The following is an 18,765-nucleotide window of genomic DNA, read 5'->3' on the forward strand; positions in this document are numbered from 1 at the left end:
CTGGCCACTTCCCAGGGCTCCAAAGGAATTGACTGAAGAAAAGCCAAAGCCAAAACAGGAAAGCAAAATGCACATAGGCATTATATATTTCTTTGTTTCTTCACTTACTTGTCCCCTCAAAAGATGGTTCTTCAGCCATAGATAGTTACCGGTTGCCAGCCATTATTATTGTCAGGCTTTCGGTCTTGTGTGCAAAGAAAGACTGAATGTCAGGGAGGTTATTAATGATGAAAATATAGAGTCAGCCGCCAAATGAAGCCTTGTTGCTGCTGACACGTCCTAAATATACCCCGGTGAGAGGGTGAAAAGAGTGGCTTCACTCTGTGTCCTCGCTCCCCAGATGTTTGCTGTACCCCCTCTGCCAGGAGACCTAGCGGGTGTTTGGGGAGAAGAATGTACCACAGGCAATTGTTGGCTTTAGAAAGCAGTCCAGACACCGCTCTGCTCCGTCAAGTGAAGCCATTTGAAAACCTATGCTCTGGGCAACCCGGCTGGTGGACAATATCGCTGCTAATTCAAGTATTTACAGGAAAAGGGGGAGATTCCAAAGAGCCCTAGACTCCCAGTTTCTCAAAGATTTTTCCGTTGGTAGGATATCCAGTCTCCTAATTTTTCTCCTTTCTCTGCCAACTTTTTGGTAGCTTAGAAGCCCCAGCTAAGAACTAAGGAGACAGAAAAGACCTGAAACTCAAATCTGTTCATTTTGTGACCTTGGTAACATATCCGAAAAAGGCTTTGGAGGTATTCTTGCACTTACAGTGCATATCATTTGGAACCAAGTGAGAATCTGTGAGACTACTTCTTTCCCCTTAACACATGCTTTCTTTAATCAGTGTGGAAAAAGATTTCTGTCGAAGTGCACCATGGGCGGTTGTCTGCTGGTAAATGTTTAACAACCACCACCTCTGGGGTTGTGGGGCTGGGAGGTGTAAATATTCCTGCAGTGGCCAATTTCAAGCTACCAATGTGGTATCATCAAATGTTCAGTTGGAAGATACATACACAATCTGCTCTTAGGAACCAGTACAAGCTGGTTTCTGCAAACCACTGCACCACTGAGTGTGGGTTTGACTGAGAAAACATATTTACATAAATTGCTTGAGTCATTGTATCAATTAACAGTCCCGGATCTATTTCTAAGGCTTTGGGAATGGCAGTATTTCTAGGGTACCATGTCTCTTGTCATTGTTTGAGGCTAAAAGGAAAATTAAATCTCTGATAGGAATAGATCAAAAAGGCAATTTAATAATGTACATGCACATCACAAATTATATTTCATATTAAAACTTTTTTATACACAAAGTCATAGATCTTCCACATGACATTCAGTATGTTTCTTATTTAAAGTCAATGGTTATAAATAAAGTTTGGTCTTAATTTTATGAATGAGTTGCATGGAATTGTTTTAAATCATTTTTTTCTAAAATTTGAGCACAGTCATGTGTTTTAGCTAGAAAATGACTCTGTTGTCAGAAGGGATGTAATGTACCCACTTTATAAACAAAAATTGACTTACAGGGCTCTTCAGTGACTTTTCAAACTAGATTTAAATTAGCACACCAGTAATCACAAGAACTGAAATCTTTCTTCCAGCTTAGTAACAGGTCTATAACATTTACTTCTTCTATACTAGATGAAACAAAATGTGCTGGAGAAAAATTCCCCTTCCCAGTGGCTCTCAAGTTCTTTGCATAAATTCTAGGAAATCGAACTTTCTTCTCCTTGTTTGCGGGCTTATTCATCCTGAGATGAATTATCCAGTGATTGAGTTATTAATTAATTGAGTTATTATTAATCATCCAGTGATTGAGTTATTAATACATGTGGGGCACGGTCTGGGTGTTGGGAACAAACAACCCTGCCATCACAGAGAAAGCACAGGGGTCCAGACTGCCTTCTTTTGCTGCGGAGTCCCACGGATCCTCATGAGGAATCTGACATGATAAGAATTCTGTGTTTTAATATGTGTGAATCCCTAGTTTAATCACCTGATTGAAACTGGGACTTTTTTTCTGGAATGTTCAGGGACCCCTGCCTCAAAGAAATGTTATCCCCAGAAATTAGAAACTGAGAAGTACAGACAAGCTAATATTTTGTTTTATAAAACCTAAATAACTTTATTCTTGAAGTTGCCATATGGCAAATGTGTGTATCTAATTTTGAATTTCAGCGATGCATTTTAGGGATTCTAAGGATGGAGAAGGAGCCAGAGCATCATTGTGTGTGCTTTAAAAGAGAATCCAGTGGGTGCTACGCTGCATTTACCCTGATGAGGGAGAGATTCATTGGCCTGGCTTCTCAATACCCCAGTTTGCCTGTTGAGGCAGGGAATCACACTTAACCTGCATAATATAGTTGTGGCTTTAGCAAATGCAGCTGTTTTTCTACACTCACTCTAAATTTGCAGAAAGCTTGCAGAAGAAAAATATGAAGAAAATAACAAACGAATGCAGGAGTTGAGATCTCGGAACTCGGAGCAGCTAACTGTTGGTGTACTCCATGTAAGTGCTCTCTTGTTTTAAATGTTACATCAAACCTTTAAATGCTTCAGACTCATCACATTCATGTGGCCAGTCGGGTAGGAGAAGGGACAGAGCGGGGAAAAAGAGCATCCAGATCAACTTTGCCCGATTCCTGGTGGAGGTACTGGGGTTCATTTTAGCATATAGGCCAAGGGTGAGTGATGACACTAATTTAGAGCAGCTGTATTTAGAGATGGATCAATAGATTCATCCAAAACATCAAGTACCTACTGTGTACAAGAAAACTCAATCAGCATTGAATGAACAATTGATGAGTAAAATTATGACTTTGCAGAGCAAATGTGTGTATATCTAATTTTGAATTTCAGCCATGATATTTTTGCATCACCTCTTAATCCCTTGTTCTCTTTCCATCTTATTTTTTATTCTTTCCCTTTTTTTCTGTCTCCCATCTATATCATTATGCATTGTGTTTAATAACCCCTTTTAAACTCTGAATAATTACTTCAGATGTTCAATAATAAGTAAGGTTGCAGAGTCACATGAAATGGACCCTGAATCATATCCTCAGCATCACAAGCCCCTGAATAGCAAATACCATTTTCTCTAATGGTTAAAGACATCTTATGGGCCTTAATGTAGGCTCTGATACTTAAGGAAGTATTTCTTCAGGATCGTATCTGGACAATAGACATCAATCCCAACTTCCTAGCTCTTCTGGTAAAAGCAACATGGGAAGGAGTCGTTTCTATGGATAACTTTATGTCTCAAATTCTGGTTGTTCATTCACTGGAGATCTCTGCATCTGAGGGAGATTCTTTTTCTTTGGCAGGAAGAACCAAACCCCTGAGGCTGTGGGGCTGATCTCTGCAGTCTGGGGACACTCATTCTGCTGCGGCTCAGTGATCAGAGAGGCTCAAACCCTGGGACATTTCAGGGGCCCCCAGCAAAGCTCATTGTCAACCAGGCAGAGCTTAGGGTCACTTGTTCCTCTGCCCCTATCTGAGAGGTAATCCACATTTCTCAATTATTTAGTGGTTGAGTGTTGTTGATTTCTGAAAACCCAAAGTTGGACCAGATGCAGGGGTTCCACCTTCTCTGACCTTAGGAGTATCTCTTTCTTGGACCCTTTAGCAGATAATGTGAAGACAGTGGTGACATGTGCTCAGTCCCACTTGCCCCCCTCTCTGCTTATCTCCCACGCCATTAAGTAAAGCCAGCTGTGGGATCTGTTGTGGGTCCCAGAGACATGGAAGATGAGATCATTCCCACTCATAGAACCTGGTGAAGGGAGATGCTTGGCTCTTGCAGATGGTATCTTCTTGCTGTTCAGTATTGCAGTCAGGGTTGCTCAGCAACGTACCCCTCCCCTCCCCAATGCCAACCTCCCAGGTATCTTGCCCTATTTTATGCAATTATATCAGCCACTTCCATCTGGCCCCTCGTTAGCATCCCACCTTTTCACTTTCAGATGTCACTTTCTCTTTAGGAAAATCCTTTTTGACCTCACGGGTCCACAATTGACTGGCTGTTCTCCGAATTCTTATGGCTTACAGCAATGCTTCTCAAACTTCAAAATTCACCACATCACCTATTGGTTTTGTTAAAAGGCAGATTCTGATTTGGTTGGTCTGGGGTGGGGCTTGGGATGCTGAATTTTTAACCAGCTCCCTGGTGATTCTGAGGCTGCTCATCCAGGACCATGCTCTGATTAATAATGGACAGAAATTGAGGCTCTTGAAAGCCATTCACCTTCAGAAGAAGGAAGACTGGGAAAAGCCACCGATTAACAGACTTTCTTATAGACTCTTTAGGAAAAAAGCTTTTCATGGGAACGGAAGTAAAGGAAAAGTGACCTGGGGCTTTCTTGTTCGCCCCAGGAGGAGAATGAAAAGAGAGGCTAGGCAGGGAAGAAAGACAGTTAATCATATTCACAGGCACAGAGTGGGGCAGGTTTAATGATATTCAAAGAACAAAGGAGAAAGCTGGAAGCTGAACACTTTGCAGAGGGACGGAAGGGTTTTAAACATCTTAAGAAAAGGCATCACTGAGCTGGTAAAGAGGAAATAAAATGTAAGAAAGAAATTGGATTAATCAGATGCAAGAAACTAAAGAAAAACGTGAAGAGGAGAAAAGGAAGAAAGAGGATAAGGCTCCTGTCTCTGCTTGTATATGAATTTATGATTTCATTTCTTTCCAATTTCACTGGGGCTCTGTTCTCTGTTCCTTCTTCCTTCTCTCTTGCCAGCTGATACAAAAGTGCTTTATATTTCAGAAGCAGTCATATGAGATAAAATCAGAGTTAGGGGAGAAAATGGGCTGGCTCTGTCATTTCTTAAACATGTTATAAAAATTATTTGAGGCATTTAGGAGAATGACTTGTTTTCTTTCCCAGACCCTAACAGGGCCTTTTATTTTGGCAGGCATTTTCTGCTTGGCTGAATTTGGGCTTTGAAATCTGGACGCATAATTGAAGGTGGAATCATGTTAGGCATCATTTCTTTAAAGGATGGTAGCTTAAAAACAACTGGATGCCATAATACACGCAATAAGCCTGGTCTTTTCTTTTATCCTGCGGCACTTACAGTTGTGATGGTGCCAAAACTGGATTTCTGTGAGAAGTGTGTAACTGATCAGGTCTCCATATATGAAATAGTAAAGAGGATCAAAGATCAGAGCAAATCCTTTCTAAGAGAAGCAATTATAACAATTCTATCTGTTCTCTTCAAAGAGAACCTCAACAAATCAAAGTCAATTGATGGTCCAAATTCTTATTTCCTAGTAATTTCTGAAGTAGAAGTGAAAACACACTTCATGCAATCTCTCTTCTTTGTTCTTAAAATTGCCTGTGTGCCATTGGTGATCCTTTGAAATTCGAAACCAATTTCACCTTCTACAGCAATTATACAGTACAAAAACTGGATGTCCTAAAAATATTTGATGAATGTATTTTCACAAATGCTGTGCCACAGAGTAGCATGGCTTTGTTTCACTTATTCATTAAGATGAGTTTGAGCTTTTCCTTCTGTTTTTAATAAGAAGACACTCTTGGACTTGTTCTCCATGAAAGCCACTTATCAAGGAAAATAGGTCAGTTTGGCATTAACTCTAGGTTGCAAACACACACACATACAACAGAAAAAAAAAAGAAGAAGAAAAAGCAAAATGATCTATTGAAATACCTACTGATATATTTGAGAAATTTAACTTTTACCTTTTTTTGAAGTGTGAGTTCTTTCATGTGGCCTCTTAGATCTCTTTCATTAGGAAACTGGAATTCACAGAAACATAGCACTGTTAAAACTAGATGAAAACTTGGAAGTCATCCAAGCCAACAGCTCCACTTCTGAGATGAGGAGTCTGAGCAGGGCTGGACTAGGGGGAGGTGGGGGTGAGACCCTGGCTGCAGAACTGCAGGGGTAATTGTTCTTAGCATCTGATCACTCCTGCTCTTACATGAGCCGGAAAATGCGTACCTCCTTCATTGTGCACCTGGGCATTCCTCCTGCCTCACCCTGGTTAGTCATGGCCCTGAAACTGGTGCCATGGAAGGTTAAGGTCACCTGCTGGTTAGTTCAAGGCTGCTTCTCTTCTCTGAAGCTGCCTTTCTGAAATTTGAAAGTGATATCATGTTTAAGGGAGAGGATTTGACAGACTTTTATTTCCAAATAGTCTTCTAAACAATATTGTTTCATTTGTGGTAATGCTGTCTCCTTCTATCAGTTTCTCACAAACTGTTAATTACCTTCTCAAGGAATTTGATGACTTGACTTCAGAGAACCTGTCTGAGTCTCAGCCCATTCCTTCCGTGGACCTTGGCCCACTTGAGTCAAGTACAGAAGACACCATAGCTGACCTTGGAGATCATGGTACGAGTTTGTGTCAGTATTTGGAAGAGTTGGCACATGGGTTAGCATGGCTGACCCTCTAGTAGGCCTGGCTGGCCTCTGAGAAAAGCATTGGATGGATGTAACCACCTTCCATCAGTCTGCCAGAGTTGAGCTGGGACCAGGATAAAAAGGAGAGAAGCCAAGGGATTTGTCTGTCCTCTTCTATCTTCTTTGTAATAGATGAAGATGAGTTAGAAACTCACACCACGTGAGAAACCTCTTCTACATGAGTTAAACAATATCATCATTAACTGACTCTGGAATAGTGTAGGGCTATGAATGCCCTGAAGTACTGTTTCCCTCTTCTAGAAGTGATTTCCCTGGCCTTCATAAATTTAAAGTGAATAAATGAAGTTAGGCTTTGGAAAATCAACTATGTGGGTGTGCAGTCATTGCCAGAAGAAAAGTGCTCAGAGCTGTGACCCAAATGGGAGAGAGATAACATAGCTTAATTGTTAAAAACATGAATTTTGGAGTCCAAAGCTGCCCCCATCAGGGAAGCTGCTGGCAACTTCATCTTTATTGATCTCAGTTTCCTTACCCATGAAACAAGAATAATACCTCCTTTGGGGTTGTTGTGAAAAGCAAATGAGAGTAGTCATGTGATGTGCTCTTGCCTCGGTGCCCAACACACAGTAAGAGCCGAAGAAAGGGAAACAGTTTATGACCCTGGGAGGAAGGCTTATGACTATGGGGGCCATCTCAGTCCTGTACCACCCTCCCCAGTGTCTAGGACAAAGTGCCAGGAATAGTGTAGTCACTCAATAAATATTTCTTGAATGAATAAATGATATGTTAGTCTGGCCCTCTGAGAAGCAGATGTCAAGATGGGAATAAAATGCAAGGATATTTTTAGGGAGAATGTCTCCATAAAAGCATTAGGAAGGGAGCTGAAAAAGGCTGAACCATCAGACCATGATTCAAGTTATGTTCCAAATGAAAAGAGAGAGGGTTGGTGGATGTGTACTAGTCTGCTAGACAGACAGGCAACCAAGACATCAACAAAGTCAGCCATCAGAGGCTTGCTTTAGTATCCCTGCTGTACTTTGGCAGTGGTAGTAGCCTCTGAGGGAATACAGCGATGGATTCCAGACCACAGCCCTGGGGTCACTGGCCAGTTATGCTCCTTGTAGTGGGAGGTCTTTGAGGTACGTCCTCATGGCTGCACAATGGTGTAACAACTCTCCTGTGCAGTAGTTGAGTTCTCTTTCCAAACGAGAGGGAAGGTGGTGAAATTTGGATTGACTGGTCATCTCAGTCCAAATTTGCATTTGATGTCTTCCTGACAGAGCTTTTAGAACTTGAGCTCCCTCCTTCACCTGTAAGGGAACTAGCACCTGAAGCTCTCTAGGGTGGCATTTGCCAACCTGTTGTGGAAGCCATCTGGTAACAGGTGTTATTGACAAACATGTATATCAGGTGGATTTACATCTTAGAGCCTTTTTAGATATTTCTTTAATATGCTGGTAATTTCCAAAGGTAAAATTGGAAGAACAAAAATATCCCATGGGCCTTTCTTTCCAAAAATATAAAACTGAGAGTTACACTGTTGGGTAGCTCTTGATATGGATGGCTTGTGCTTTGCTGTAAGTCAGAGCCATCACTATGTATAAAGAGGAAGCCCAGAATAGGGTACTGTGTTGGTGGTCTAGGATCAAGAAGTCTGGGCCCAGCCTCTGGGTCTCAAGGAAAAAACGTACTTACTCCTCATTTCATAGATGAGAAACCGAAGACATTATGTAATTTGCTCAAGAACTCAAAAGTGTCTGCTTTCTAGAGCAGCACCCTTTCCATTTTCCCCAGAGTGTATGTATTGGAGGTGGTGGATAGAAGCAATAGATTCTTGAGAGGCAGACAAATGAGGTTGGACCTTTAAAAGGCACAGTCTTTGTGTGACTCTATACTAATTTTTGTGAACTGTAGTAGTTAGATTACTCCTAAGCTAGCCCTGACCACAGGTTGCACCAGCTACCAGGAGGCTCACGCCGATGTCCTCCTTTGTCTTTTGTTAAGGAGGTTTCAATATGGTAGACCAGGTATTGATTTACCAGCCAAACTGGAAGTGGTCAGATCTACTCCTCTGACTACCTTATTTTGCTATAAGGAAACAGTACTTAGGTCTCCCATAATAAGGTGTCTGATCCAAAAAACACATTGTAGTTTTAGTCAGGCCAAATGCCTTGTAAAATACACTAAACATTCTCCTTATTTTTTCCTTCCTATAAATTCATATTTTTCTAAATTGAAAAGGGAGATTTAAAACTATGAAAACATAACCTTTGGGTTGATGATTGATTGGAATTGTAGGCCACTATAAGATTATTAGTGAACATATAGCTTAATCATGAAATTTTGAGATTCAAGACTGATTTGTTGATGAATTCTGAAGTGGCTATTTTCCCCATTCTCTTTGCCTTTTAGAGGATTTCAGCACTTTCAGCACCCAGATGAAGTTTTTATTTACTTTTCATCTAGCATGTATATGTAAAATAAAATTACACAGTCTTTTTTTGAAGCTTCTATACCAAATGTTTAATCAGTCTTTGATGTTGAATTGGAAAATTCCCTCTGGTGTGTGAGGAGTTAGTTGCAGAGAAAGAAAACAGAGTAAGATGTTATTTACATTTGATATGCATTTCGTTGACTATCACTGATTTAATCTAGCCAAGGTCATGGATAACCATTATAATTAAATGAGAAAACAGAACTGGAACATTAAAGAAATTATCCCTACCTAACCCCTTACATGTTAATACTGATGATTTCTTGCACATTCATTCCTGCCAGGAATTTCATTGCATTTAGCCTTATTTTCAGCAGCTCCCAGCTGAGTTGCAGAATAGGGTTTCTTGCAAAGCTGGAGTAGCTTAAGGCTCAGCAGCATGGTGTAGACAGAGCATGGCTCTCAACCCACCTGCTCAGATGCTAAGGCTTCACTGGAGCAGGCCTTGGCTGCCCGCCCATGGTCTGACCAGTTGTCAATTAAGTACCCTTTCAGCTACTCCTTGAACAAGTCCTGAACCCCTTCCCTCTGCTCAGAGAAAGCTCTGACCTCGCCCTGCGTGGGGGGGCTTGTCCTTTGTTTGCCCATAAGAAGTCCACATGCCTTTTGCGGTTGTAGGCTACTCTCTAACTTATAGATGTCATCTCTTCCCTTTAAGTATCTAAGTGGAAATACAGTATTTGAACTCTGTTAGACAATATGTATTTTTATTGTTTTCATTTTAAAAATGAAAACACTTACTGACTCTGCAATTCTACCTCTAGATAATTACCTAAGAGAAATAAAAGCATGTCTCCAAGAAGATCTGTTCACAAATGTTCTTAGCAGTTTTATTTATAGTACCAAAAATTAGAAATAATGTCAACCAATAGATGAATGGGTAAACAAACTTATAGTTTATCCATGCAACGTAATACTTCTTGGCAATGAGAAGAAACAACTATCAATACATACAGCTATATGGATGAATATCAAAAATATTGTGCTGAATGAGAGAAGCCACAAACAAAGGAGTTCATATTGAATGATTGCATTTCTGTGAAGTTCTAGAACCAGCAGCACTTATCTGTAGTGATCGCAACGAGGCCAGTAGTTGTCTGGGAACTGGGAATTGACTCAAAGGGCCCAAGGGAATCTTTTGCGGTGATGGAAAAATTCAATATCTTGATTGTGGTGGAGGTTTACCCTGATGAATATATTTATCAAAACTCACTGAACTCTATGCTTTATGTGAGTGCATTTTATTGTCTACCAATTATATCTCAATAAAGTTGGTAAATAAAAAGAACATTGCTAAATAGCCAGAAAAAAAAGGAAAGGAAAAAAAATGCATTAAGAGTAATGCCTCAGTCTGTGCATTAGCTAATAAATGAACAAGAGAGACTCTGGTGAGGTCAAGAAGATAGAAGGCAACTAGGAAGATCTCTAGTATTACTTGGGACACAAAGTCCTTAGTCCAGTTGGTGATCATGGAGTTTTCCTCTAATGTTAACTGAGCAATATGCCTTCCACAAGGAATGTTAACAGAGTTTTGGGTTCTTCAGAGGAAAACTGGCTTGAAGATGAGGGGCTGGGATCCCTTATCTCCTCTCTTCTGTTACACTGGTGTGGCAGGAACCCATACCAGCAAGTCTCACAGGACTTTGTATCCTCTGAAAGCAGTCCGAACATCCTACAACAAAAAGTAACAGCCCAGACTCTGAAACCAAGCCCAGAGAAGCTGGTAGAAGCTGCATGGCTTGTTAGTTCACAAAAACCAAGTGCTGGGGCGGGGGTGGGGGGGCGCAGGTGCGGGGGATCCGGGGAGGCAGTCACTTCTATGTTCCTAGATGTCCCACCACTCCCAGAGCTTTAAATGCCTTAAAGACTTCATTTACAAATATAAATTGATGGTGATCTATTTCAGATTTGTCACACATTCCACTGAGTTACATTTGCGTTGCATGGTAGTGTTTCCACCTGACTCTCGTATTTCCACCCAGGAATAAGGGCTCCTGCAGACACTCTAATTTCCTCAGCTTTAGAGGATAATTAAAATGAATCTAATATTGAGTAAAGATGTGCTGATTCTCTACCCTGAGGCATTATTTAATCATTTAGACTGTTCCTTCCTTATGACAAGCTGGGTAGGTGCCTCTAACTGAAATGTAAAGGATTGTATCTGATTTGAAAACTTGAAGTGATTGCATACTAACACCTGCCCTGCCGGCCACTTCACTATTGTGTCCTAAACAGACAGGAGAGAAATAAGAGGAAAATCAGTCCCCAAGAACATCATTTACTCATAGAGCAAATCAGCACCTGTGGACACCTCAAACTAATTTTTCTGTCTTGTAAAAGCTGAATGTGATTCCCTGGTCCATCCCTTAGCCCAGTATAAATTACACAGTAGTTATTGCACTGAAGGTGCTGTTGGTAGGCCAGAGAGCATACTCCAGTGGCCTTGCTGGGCCTGTCGTGGGTCATGTTGGGAATGAATCAATTAAGCAGAAAATTAAATAAGCACCAATCATGGCTTTAAGGTCAGATAGACTACGAAATATAATAGACTAAACCTTCCTGTACTATGTGCTTCAGACAGCAATTTAGACATAACATAGGATGGTTTTTCTTTGGCTGATGAAATTTTTTTCCATGCCTGCAAGTTTCACAGCTGTGCTCGGGGCTCCGGCATCCACTACCAAGAGAACATCATTCTGACGCCCAAAGGAAGTTAAGCTGTCACAGAAAACCAATAGAGCTGTAGCGGATAGCATTTGCTTCCAGTCAAATCACCATCTTTGAGTCATATGCTAATTTTTTGGAAAGAATTGAAATATTTTCCTGGGGTATTTGTATAGGCCAGGCTTTAATTTAGATATTGTGATATTTGTGATAGGAATTTAAAATAGTGTCTTCTCTGATCTTCATCAAGGGGCTGGTTTTGTGCCAGTGCGGGCCACGGCAGTATCAGCCACCTCCTGTGTCCCCTTGTCCGAGTCTTTCGTTTTGGGAAGTGAAATAGCACATCTCCCAAACAAACAAAAAACCTTTGTGGCAAGGAACTGTGGCAGCAGTACCTAATACCTTCTGTCATTCATGACTAACATCATTTTCGACTGCCTTCTCTTCTTCCCTTGCTTCAAAAAAATTCAAAATAGAAAAATAGGAAGCCTACGGAGTGACTGTCATGTTTCATAGTAGCCTGTCTGTGTGCGAGCAGTAAAATGAATCTGACTTCTTCTAAATAAGTCCATTTTCCCACACCTGTCTGCAGAAAGTGATGTTTGTGACATTGCCAACATTTGCAACTCACCAGTTAGACTTATCTCTGAGATTGTAGGGAGAGTTCTTTATAAACTCATTATTCTGCGTGTTGGTATCCCCACGTGAGAATACATTTTTAGGAATGTGTAGTGTAACTCTACATACCTAGCTTCCCAGCTATCCGTGTATTTCCTGCTTACCCATTGGTCTGTCCCAGTTTGTTTTCCTGGCCATGGCTCTCTTAAATTATTAATAGGAGTTCTTACTCTTAGATATTAGCCAGCTCAGTACAAGTTTGTAGATGAGTTTAAGATGCCTGCAGGCTTTCACTGCATTTTGTACCTGGGCATTTGGGGTTGTAGAGAGAACAAAGTGACTTTACCCTTTTTATATATCAGATTCATTTTTCTCTTGTGAGTCTAGGAAAAGTGAACAAACCCAACTTCTCTCTCCAGCTTAACCCTACATGGTCTGCTTTCCTGGCTTCGCACAGCTTAGAACTAAAGGAACTCCCTCCTTCCCTCTGCCTTCCATCTCCTCACAGCCCCATTCTAAGAGATAATAATTTAACAGTTGGCATTAGTGGGTGTTTATGAATATATTGTCTCTAGCTATATATTTGGCCTTCTTTTATTTGTGAGATTACACATTTTGAAGAAGATTAGTCTTTGTGTGTTCATAGTGTTCACGATGAGAAATTTTAGTGGTATACTAGAGAGGGCTAGAAAGTGACTACTAGAGGGACACCTGGGTGGCTCAGTCAGTTAAGCATCTGCCTTTGGCTCAGGTCATGATTCCAGGGTCCTGGGATTGAGTCCCACATTGGGCTTCTTGCTCAGTGGGGAGCTTGCTTCTCCCTCTGCCTGCCATTCCCCCTGCTTATTCTCTTTCTCTCTAATAAATAAAATTTTTTTAAAAGGTGACTTTTGTTTAAGAAAAAGCAAGGTTTGGAAAGTTAAAAGTTTTTTCCTATAGCCCCATTAGCTCTGTGTCATTGATGATGAGAGTGGGTCAGTGCCCTGATTGTGCAAGTGTGTTCCGAGGCCACATTTTCACCTATTCCCAGAAGGCCGTTGAGCCATCTTGATGTCCTTCCATACCTCACCTCTTAATTTTTACTGTCAGTAAGTCGTACTCCTACAAATGTTGATCTCACAACTTAAAATTCCACTAAATAGGCACCATGGTGCCTATGTTTCCTATTATAGGCATATATATATATATTCCTATTATATAAAATGAATGTTTCCTATTATATTGACAGTATTCATTGATTCCAATTTGATGACACCGCCAAGAAGCACTCACAGTACAGAAGCGTGTCACAGCACAGCAGCTGAGAGCCAACGGGCCAGTCCTTCATTCCTCAAAACATGGTCTGAGGACTGCATCACTAGCATCCTGAGAACTTGTTAGAAATGTAGAATTTCAGACCCCAACCTAGGCTTACTGGGTCAGAAGATGCAAAATCCCAGTGATATGTATATGCTTTTAAGTTCGAAGAGACCGAGCTGGACCCTAAGCTCAACAAAAGTGGGGACTACGTCTGTCTGGTTCATTTTATTCCTACCTGCTGACACAGTGACTGGCTCTGAGTTGGTGCTTGGTAAATATTTGTTGAATAAATGATTAAGTCTGAGGGGAAAATTCTATAAGAACACTAATGCTTTTTGTCATAAGCAGCATACATTTCTTGCAGAGATAGATTCAGTTGGGGAAACAGTGGAATAACAAGTTGCCAGGAGAGGCTAATTTGTGTGCACTGGTGTTCCCCTGTAATTTTTGCTTTCTTCTAAAGGGAGATGGTAATCTCTGTCATTTTACCAGATGGATTCTGGAAAGAGGAAAAATAAAGGAAGAGTGTCAGAGACATGGAAATGGAAATCCTCCATGCATGCTTTTTGAGTCCCCTAGCTGTTGCCTCTTCCTTTGTAGATACCCCACCACTTAAAGAAGTTCTAATGTCAGCCACCACTGTGCAAAAATAGGGATTCTTCTCTGCTACCCATAGAACAGTATTTCATTTAATAGAAGCGGTCACATCACCACAAGATAATCCTCTCAGATTCCTTCATGCATTTGCTATGTGTACACATTTAATGGGAATAAAGGGGTTTTATGAGGTATATTCTGTGTTACAGGTGCACACTCGTCTCTTTTGTTTGCATCAGCTTCGTTCTCCCCATAGAATCCACGACAGCACTTTACCTAAGACAGAGCATGAGTAAATGCTGTTTGGTGGATTACTCTTATAACACGGTTGGTAGAGCCTGTGTGTGAAAATAACTCTTTAGTGGTATTATTGGCTGGGTCCTCTGGAAGCAGACACTAAGACAGAGAAGTGTAGGAGATATATTGAGGGTAATTTCTGTTGAAAGAAAAATGAGAGTGGGATCAGGAGTAGGCAAACTGAGTCTCCAGACTGTGATGCAGGTCTGACACCTGTGAGAGGTGAGTAGGAAGGAAGGAAGAGTGGGTAAGAAGAGCCTCAGTCCTCACTGTAGCTCCAAGATAGCCTCGATCAACCCCGTGGAGAGTTCTGGATCAAAAATTCCCATAAGGGAATCTTGCGTTGGCCAGAAATGCTGTGCCCTACTATCCGCTCCTGCTCAACAGGTCCTCAGTGCTGCAGTTGGAGGCTGTCAGCTCACTGCATGCTTTGCAGCTCATCAGCAGACTCTTGGAAGGACGGCTGACAGACACCCCTCCATAAATGCCACATGCCTCCATTGAGGCAAGTCATTCCATATGCTTGAGATGAATAAAATAGTATTTGAATAAATAATCTGTAATTCAGTACTTTTCTCTAACTTAGGGTCAACTCACCTGCAATACGTGCAAAGGAAGAACAACTAAAACTTCTAGAAATCCGCTAGACTGAAAGCTGCTGGTGTACCTGAAATTTGGAGCCAGACTTTGTCTCTTTCCCACTTCTAGCCATTTACCAGCTGTGTGAATTGGGGCCATAAAGAATTATTGCCAAGCCTCAGTTTTCTCATCTGCCTAATGGGAATAATGCCCAATTTTCAGGGGTTAAGGGAGGAATAAATTAGGTGATAAGCAAAGAACTTTTCACAATGCATGAACCAGAAAGTGCACAACCATTTCTTACTAGAAAAAAAGATACAGTGTCAAAGCAAGTCGCAATATTTCCTTAAGTTCCACATAATACCTCTAAATTGGTGATAAATAATATTTCAGGTTTTTTTTAAAGATTTTATTTATTTATTTGACAGAGAGAGATCACAAGTAGACAGAGAGGCACGCGGAGAGAGAGGGGGGAAGCAGGCTCCCTGCAGAGCAGAGAGCCCAATGCAGGGCTCGATCCCAGGACCCTGAGATCATGACCTGAGCCGAAGACAGCAGCTTAACCCACTGAGCCACCCAGGCGCCCCAATATTTCAGTTTTGAACTACTCAGGAGACCTTCTGATTGTAGCTTAAAAACACCTTCACCATATTAAGTATTATTTGGGATACAATTACTTTTATTTGCTCTAGTTTTTGCATTTATGAGAAATATAAAATTGCTCAGGCTAGGTAGTTCTTCCTGTCAAATTATGGTCTTAATTATGCCCATCTGGACCAATTAGCTTAGTATCAAAAAACTTGTATCTTCTTTGTCAAGACAGTAGACAGCTCACAGAACCCCAACCGAATTCCCAGAGATGTGGGTGCCCTCCGATTTGTGTGTCAGGAGTGCCACAGTTACACCCAGAAGTAGAGCCTAGGACAGAATTTTTTAGAAGATGCTTCTTTGCCAGCCGTCCTGAGCCCAAAAACTGACAGTTAAAATTTCCAGCTATTTTCCCTAAATACATTAGAAATGTAAATATATTTTGTACTAAGGAGCATAATAAGGGCAAGAATATACATTAGTTTTTCACTGTAGTCTCATTTGGGATTTAGGCCAAATTCATATGAAAATACAGAGCTTGGTAGGCATAACTATGACTTTTGCAATGGAAATACTCAGGTAATACATGCAGTTATTTTAATAGAACTCTCTGCTCTGGGTTTGTAATGAAATCAGCAAGTTTTTCTGAGACACAAGGATTTGTTCTATGCTCTACCTTGGAGGTTGTATGTATAAGTGACCCCCTGGTTTTAGACAAATTGCTCTGAAAATTCTATTAGTTTCCCCTTTAGTTAGAATATAAAGAATATAAGGAAATTTCAGCAGGCTAAACAGATTTCTAAGATAGGGAAAAGTCTGTACTCATTTCAAACATATTATTTTGCTTCCCTTAGGGCTGTACATGGAATTAGAATATCCCAAATAGAATTTTATGTGCATAATTAAATCACGCGATTCTTACAAATCTGGCAGACATTCTATATTTATCTTAAAGAAGGGTATAGTGGCTTGTTCAAGATGGTATTTTTTGACTATCGTATGCTACCAACAACAATAAGGTGCCTTCAGATATCTGTAAGAGATTTTCTTAAAATAAGAATTAATTGGAGCAAATTCTAGGTTATTTTTAAGTGGGAGAGAAAAGTGGAAGTTGTGGTTAGAGGCTAGTGTTGCTTATGTCTTGGGTTAGCCCCTTGAGTTGGTTCTGTCTGTGATACCTTTAATCCTTTCAAGAGGAGGGAAGGTTTGGAATGGCAACTCTTCAGGGAAGTCAGGCTGGGTGAGCCTCCAGTATGAGGGGCCGAGGCTCAGGCTTGCCGTGCTCAGAAGAGAGCAGGTCTTCATAGTCAGGAGTCAGGAAACTGCCAACCCAAGAGGCTGAGCTGGTCACTGCCTCCTTAAGGTGACTTGGTTTGTATGAATTCAGTCCAGGTTTTTCCATTGGGCTGCTTATCAGAATCCCTTATGGGAATTTAAAAATATAAACACCATAGTCTCTGTCACTTAGACTTTGATTTAGAAGGTCTAAAGACCACATCAGTGGTTCTCAAACTATACTATACATCATAATCATGTGGAGGGTTTGCTGAAACATGGATTGCTGGGTTCAGCAGCACACAGGAGCTGGCTTGCATTAACTCATGGACCCTATTGTACACATCTTTCCATCTCGTGTTCAGTCATAACACTTGGGTAGCTTGAGATCAGCTATGGTGAGCGAGTGTTTACACCAGGGAAACTGGCAAAAGCTGCTAATCAGAGCTTTCCTCAAGAGCCAGTTGTTAAACCTTTACCAGTACACCACTGGCAAGGAGCCCCACCTTCAAAGCTTGTGACTCAGTAGGTCTGGGATGATGCCCAGGAATTTGCATTGCTAACGACTTTCTTGTTGATGCTGTGGCTGATTTGAGGAGCACATACTAAGAACAATTTGTCTAAAATTATGCTGTTCAATCTGATAGCCACTAAGCCACATATGGTTATTTGAATTCAAATTTTAATTAATAAAAATTAAAATTTAAAAATCTTTTTCTCAGTCATGTTAGTCACATTTCAAGTGCTTAAACTAATATAATGTTATATGTCAATTAGATTGCAATAGAACTGGGGAGGGGGCGGAATGCTTCAGACTCACATGTGGTTAGTGGTTACAGTATTGGATAGCATACTTGCAGAACATATCTTCATTGCAGAAAAGTCCCTCTGGGCAGCACTGCTCCCGGAAAAAACAAACAAACAAACAAACTATGCACCTAATTTTTCTTAAAGTTCTACAGGTTATTCTGGTGGGAAGTCTGTTTCAGTAATCGCAGCAATTATGAAATGTTGCTCTTACATTTCAACTCTCTAAAACTCAAACTCACAAAACAGTCTGTGTTCCTCATTTTCTGTTTCTTACTTGGGAAGGAAATATTGATTTGCTAAAATTCTCAAATACTTGACAACATGTATTAATGCCTCTTTTTTAGAGGTGAGGACAAGGAGGTAAGGATGAAAGAGGTATTGTTGAACCGGGACCCAGCCCCAAATCCATGTTCTCAGCCCAGAGGTTTCTCCTCTATGCTGTGACAGCTCTCTGCTAAATAAAAAAAATTAATACAGGTGTTGGTCATAGTCCTACCTCCACATTGTGTCAGGGGCCAGCACAGAGATGCCATTATAGTGCCTCCGGTGAAATGTATGGCAAAGGAAAGCCCCAGAGGTCTTCCAGACTTTTTATAGTGACAACTCCCTCCCAAACAGCGAAGGCATGAACTGCATTTATCAGAAACCAGTTGATCATATTAATGAATCAGAAGGGTAGAAACCAGCAGACTACACAGGACTGAAGAGGAGACAGAACTTAGAGATGAAGGGTCAGGTGAAATAGTTTAGTCATTAGTCGCACCTGTGGAGCCAGTTACCAAAACCTGAGTTAGAGGGTTACGCAAGGAGACAGAGACCTGATCGCTGGACCAGGAAAAGAGCTGGCCTGGGATGCTGGCTCTTGTGGGTTGCCTCTTATATGTTGTTGGGTAATGGTCTTTTTATCACAGCCTGGCATATGGAGGCATGCTGTGTGAGATGCTTGTGTAGTCTCAACAATGTCCATTTACTTCGGTTCCTATGTGACTGAAATTTTATGTTCTTTACAATGATCAAAAAAATGCCAGTGGTGTTTCTTTTTCCTCTGAAAGATTTATTACAATAGACTTTCTTTTCTCAAGTGGTAGTTTGCCTCTGTGAGCTTCAAAAGCTGTTGCATTGCCTGGTTCTGTAGCAATCTCTTCAGAACTACAACAACAAA

General features: G+C 40.9%; 1 protein-coding gene across 2 annotated transcripts in view; it reads left to right on the top strand.

Moving 5' to 3' along the window:
* LOC111155059 (NIMA related kinase 11) overlaps positions 1-18,765 on the top strand; it is a 241,177-nt gene that overhangs the window by 102,291 nt on the left and 120,121 nt on the right. For both annotated transcript variants that reach the window (XM_022515086.1, XM_022515087.1), the window contains 2 exons: positions 2,408-2,501; positions 6,238-6,352. In XM_022515086.1, the coding sequence (XP_022370794.1) occupies positions 2,408-2,501; positions 6,238-6,352 (209 nt within the window). The remainder of the gene's footprint in view (positions 1-2,407; positions 2,502-6,237; positions 6,353-18,765) is intronic.

This window comes from Enhydra lutris, unplaced genomic scaffold (genome assembly GCF_002288905.1).
Source record: "Enhydra lutris kenyoni isolate GAN:26980312 unplaced genomic scaffold, ASM228890v2 scaffoldscaffold39, whole genome shotgun sequence".
Classification (NCBI taxonomy): Eukaryota; Metazoa; Chordata; class Mammalia; order Carnivora; family Mustelidae; genus Enhydra; species Enhydra lutris.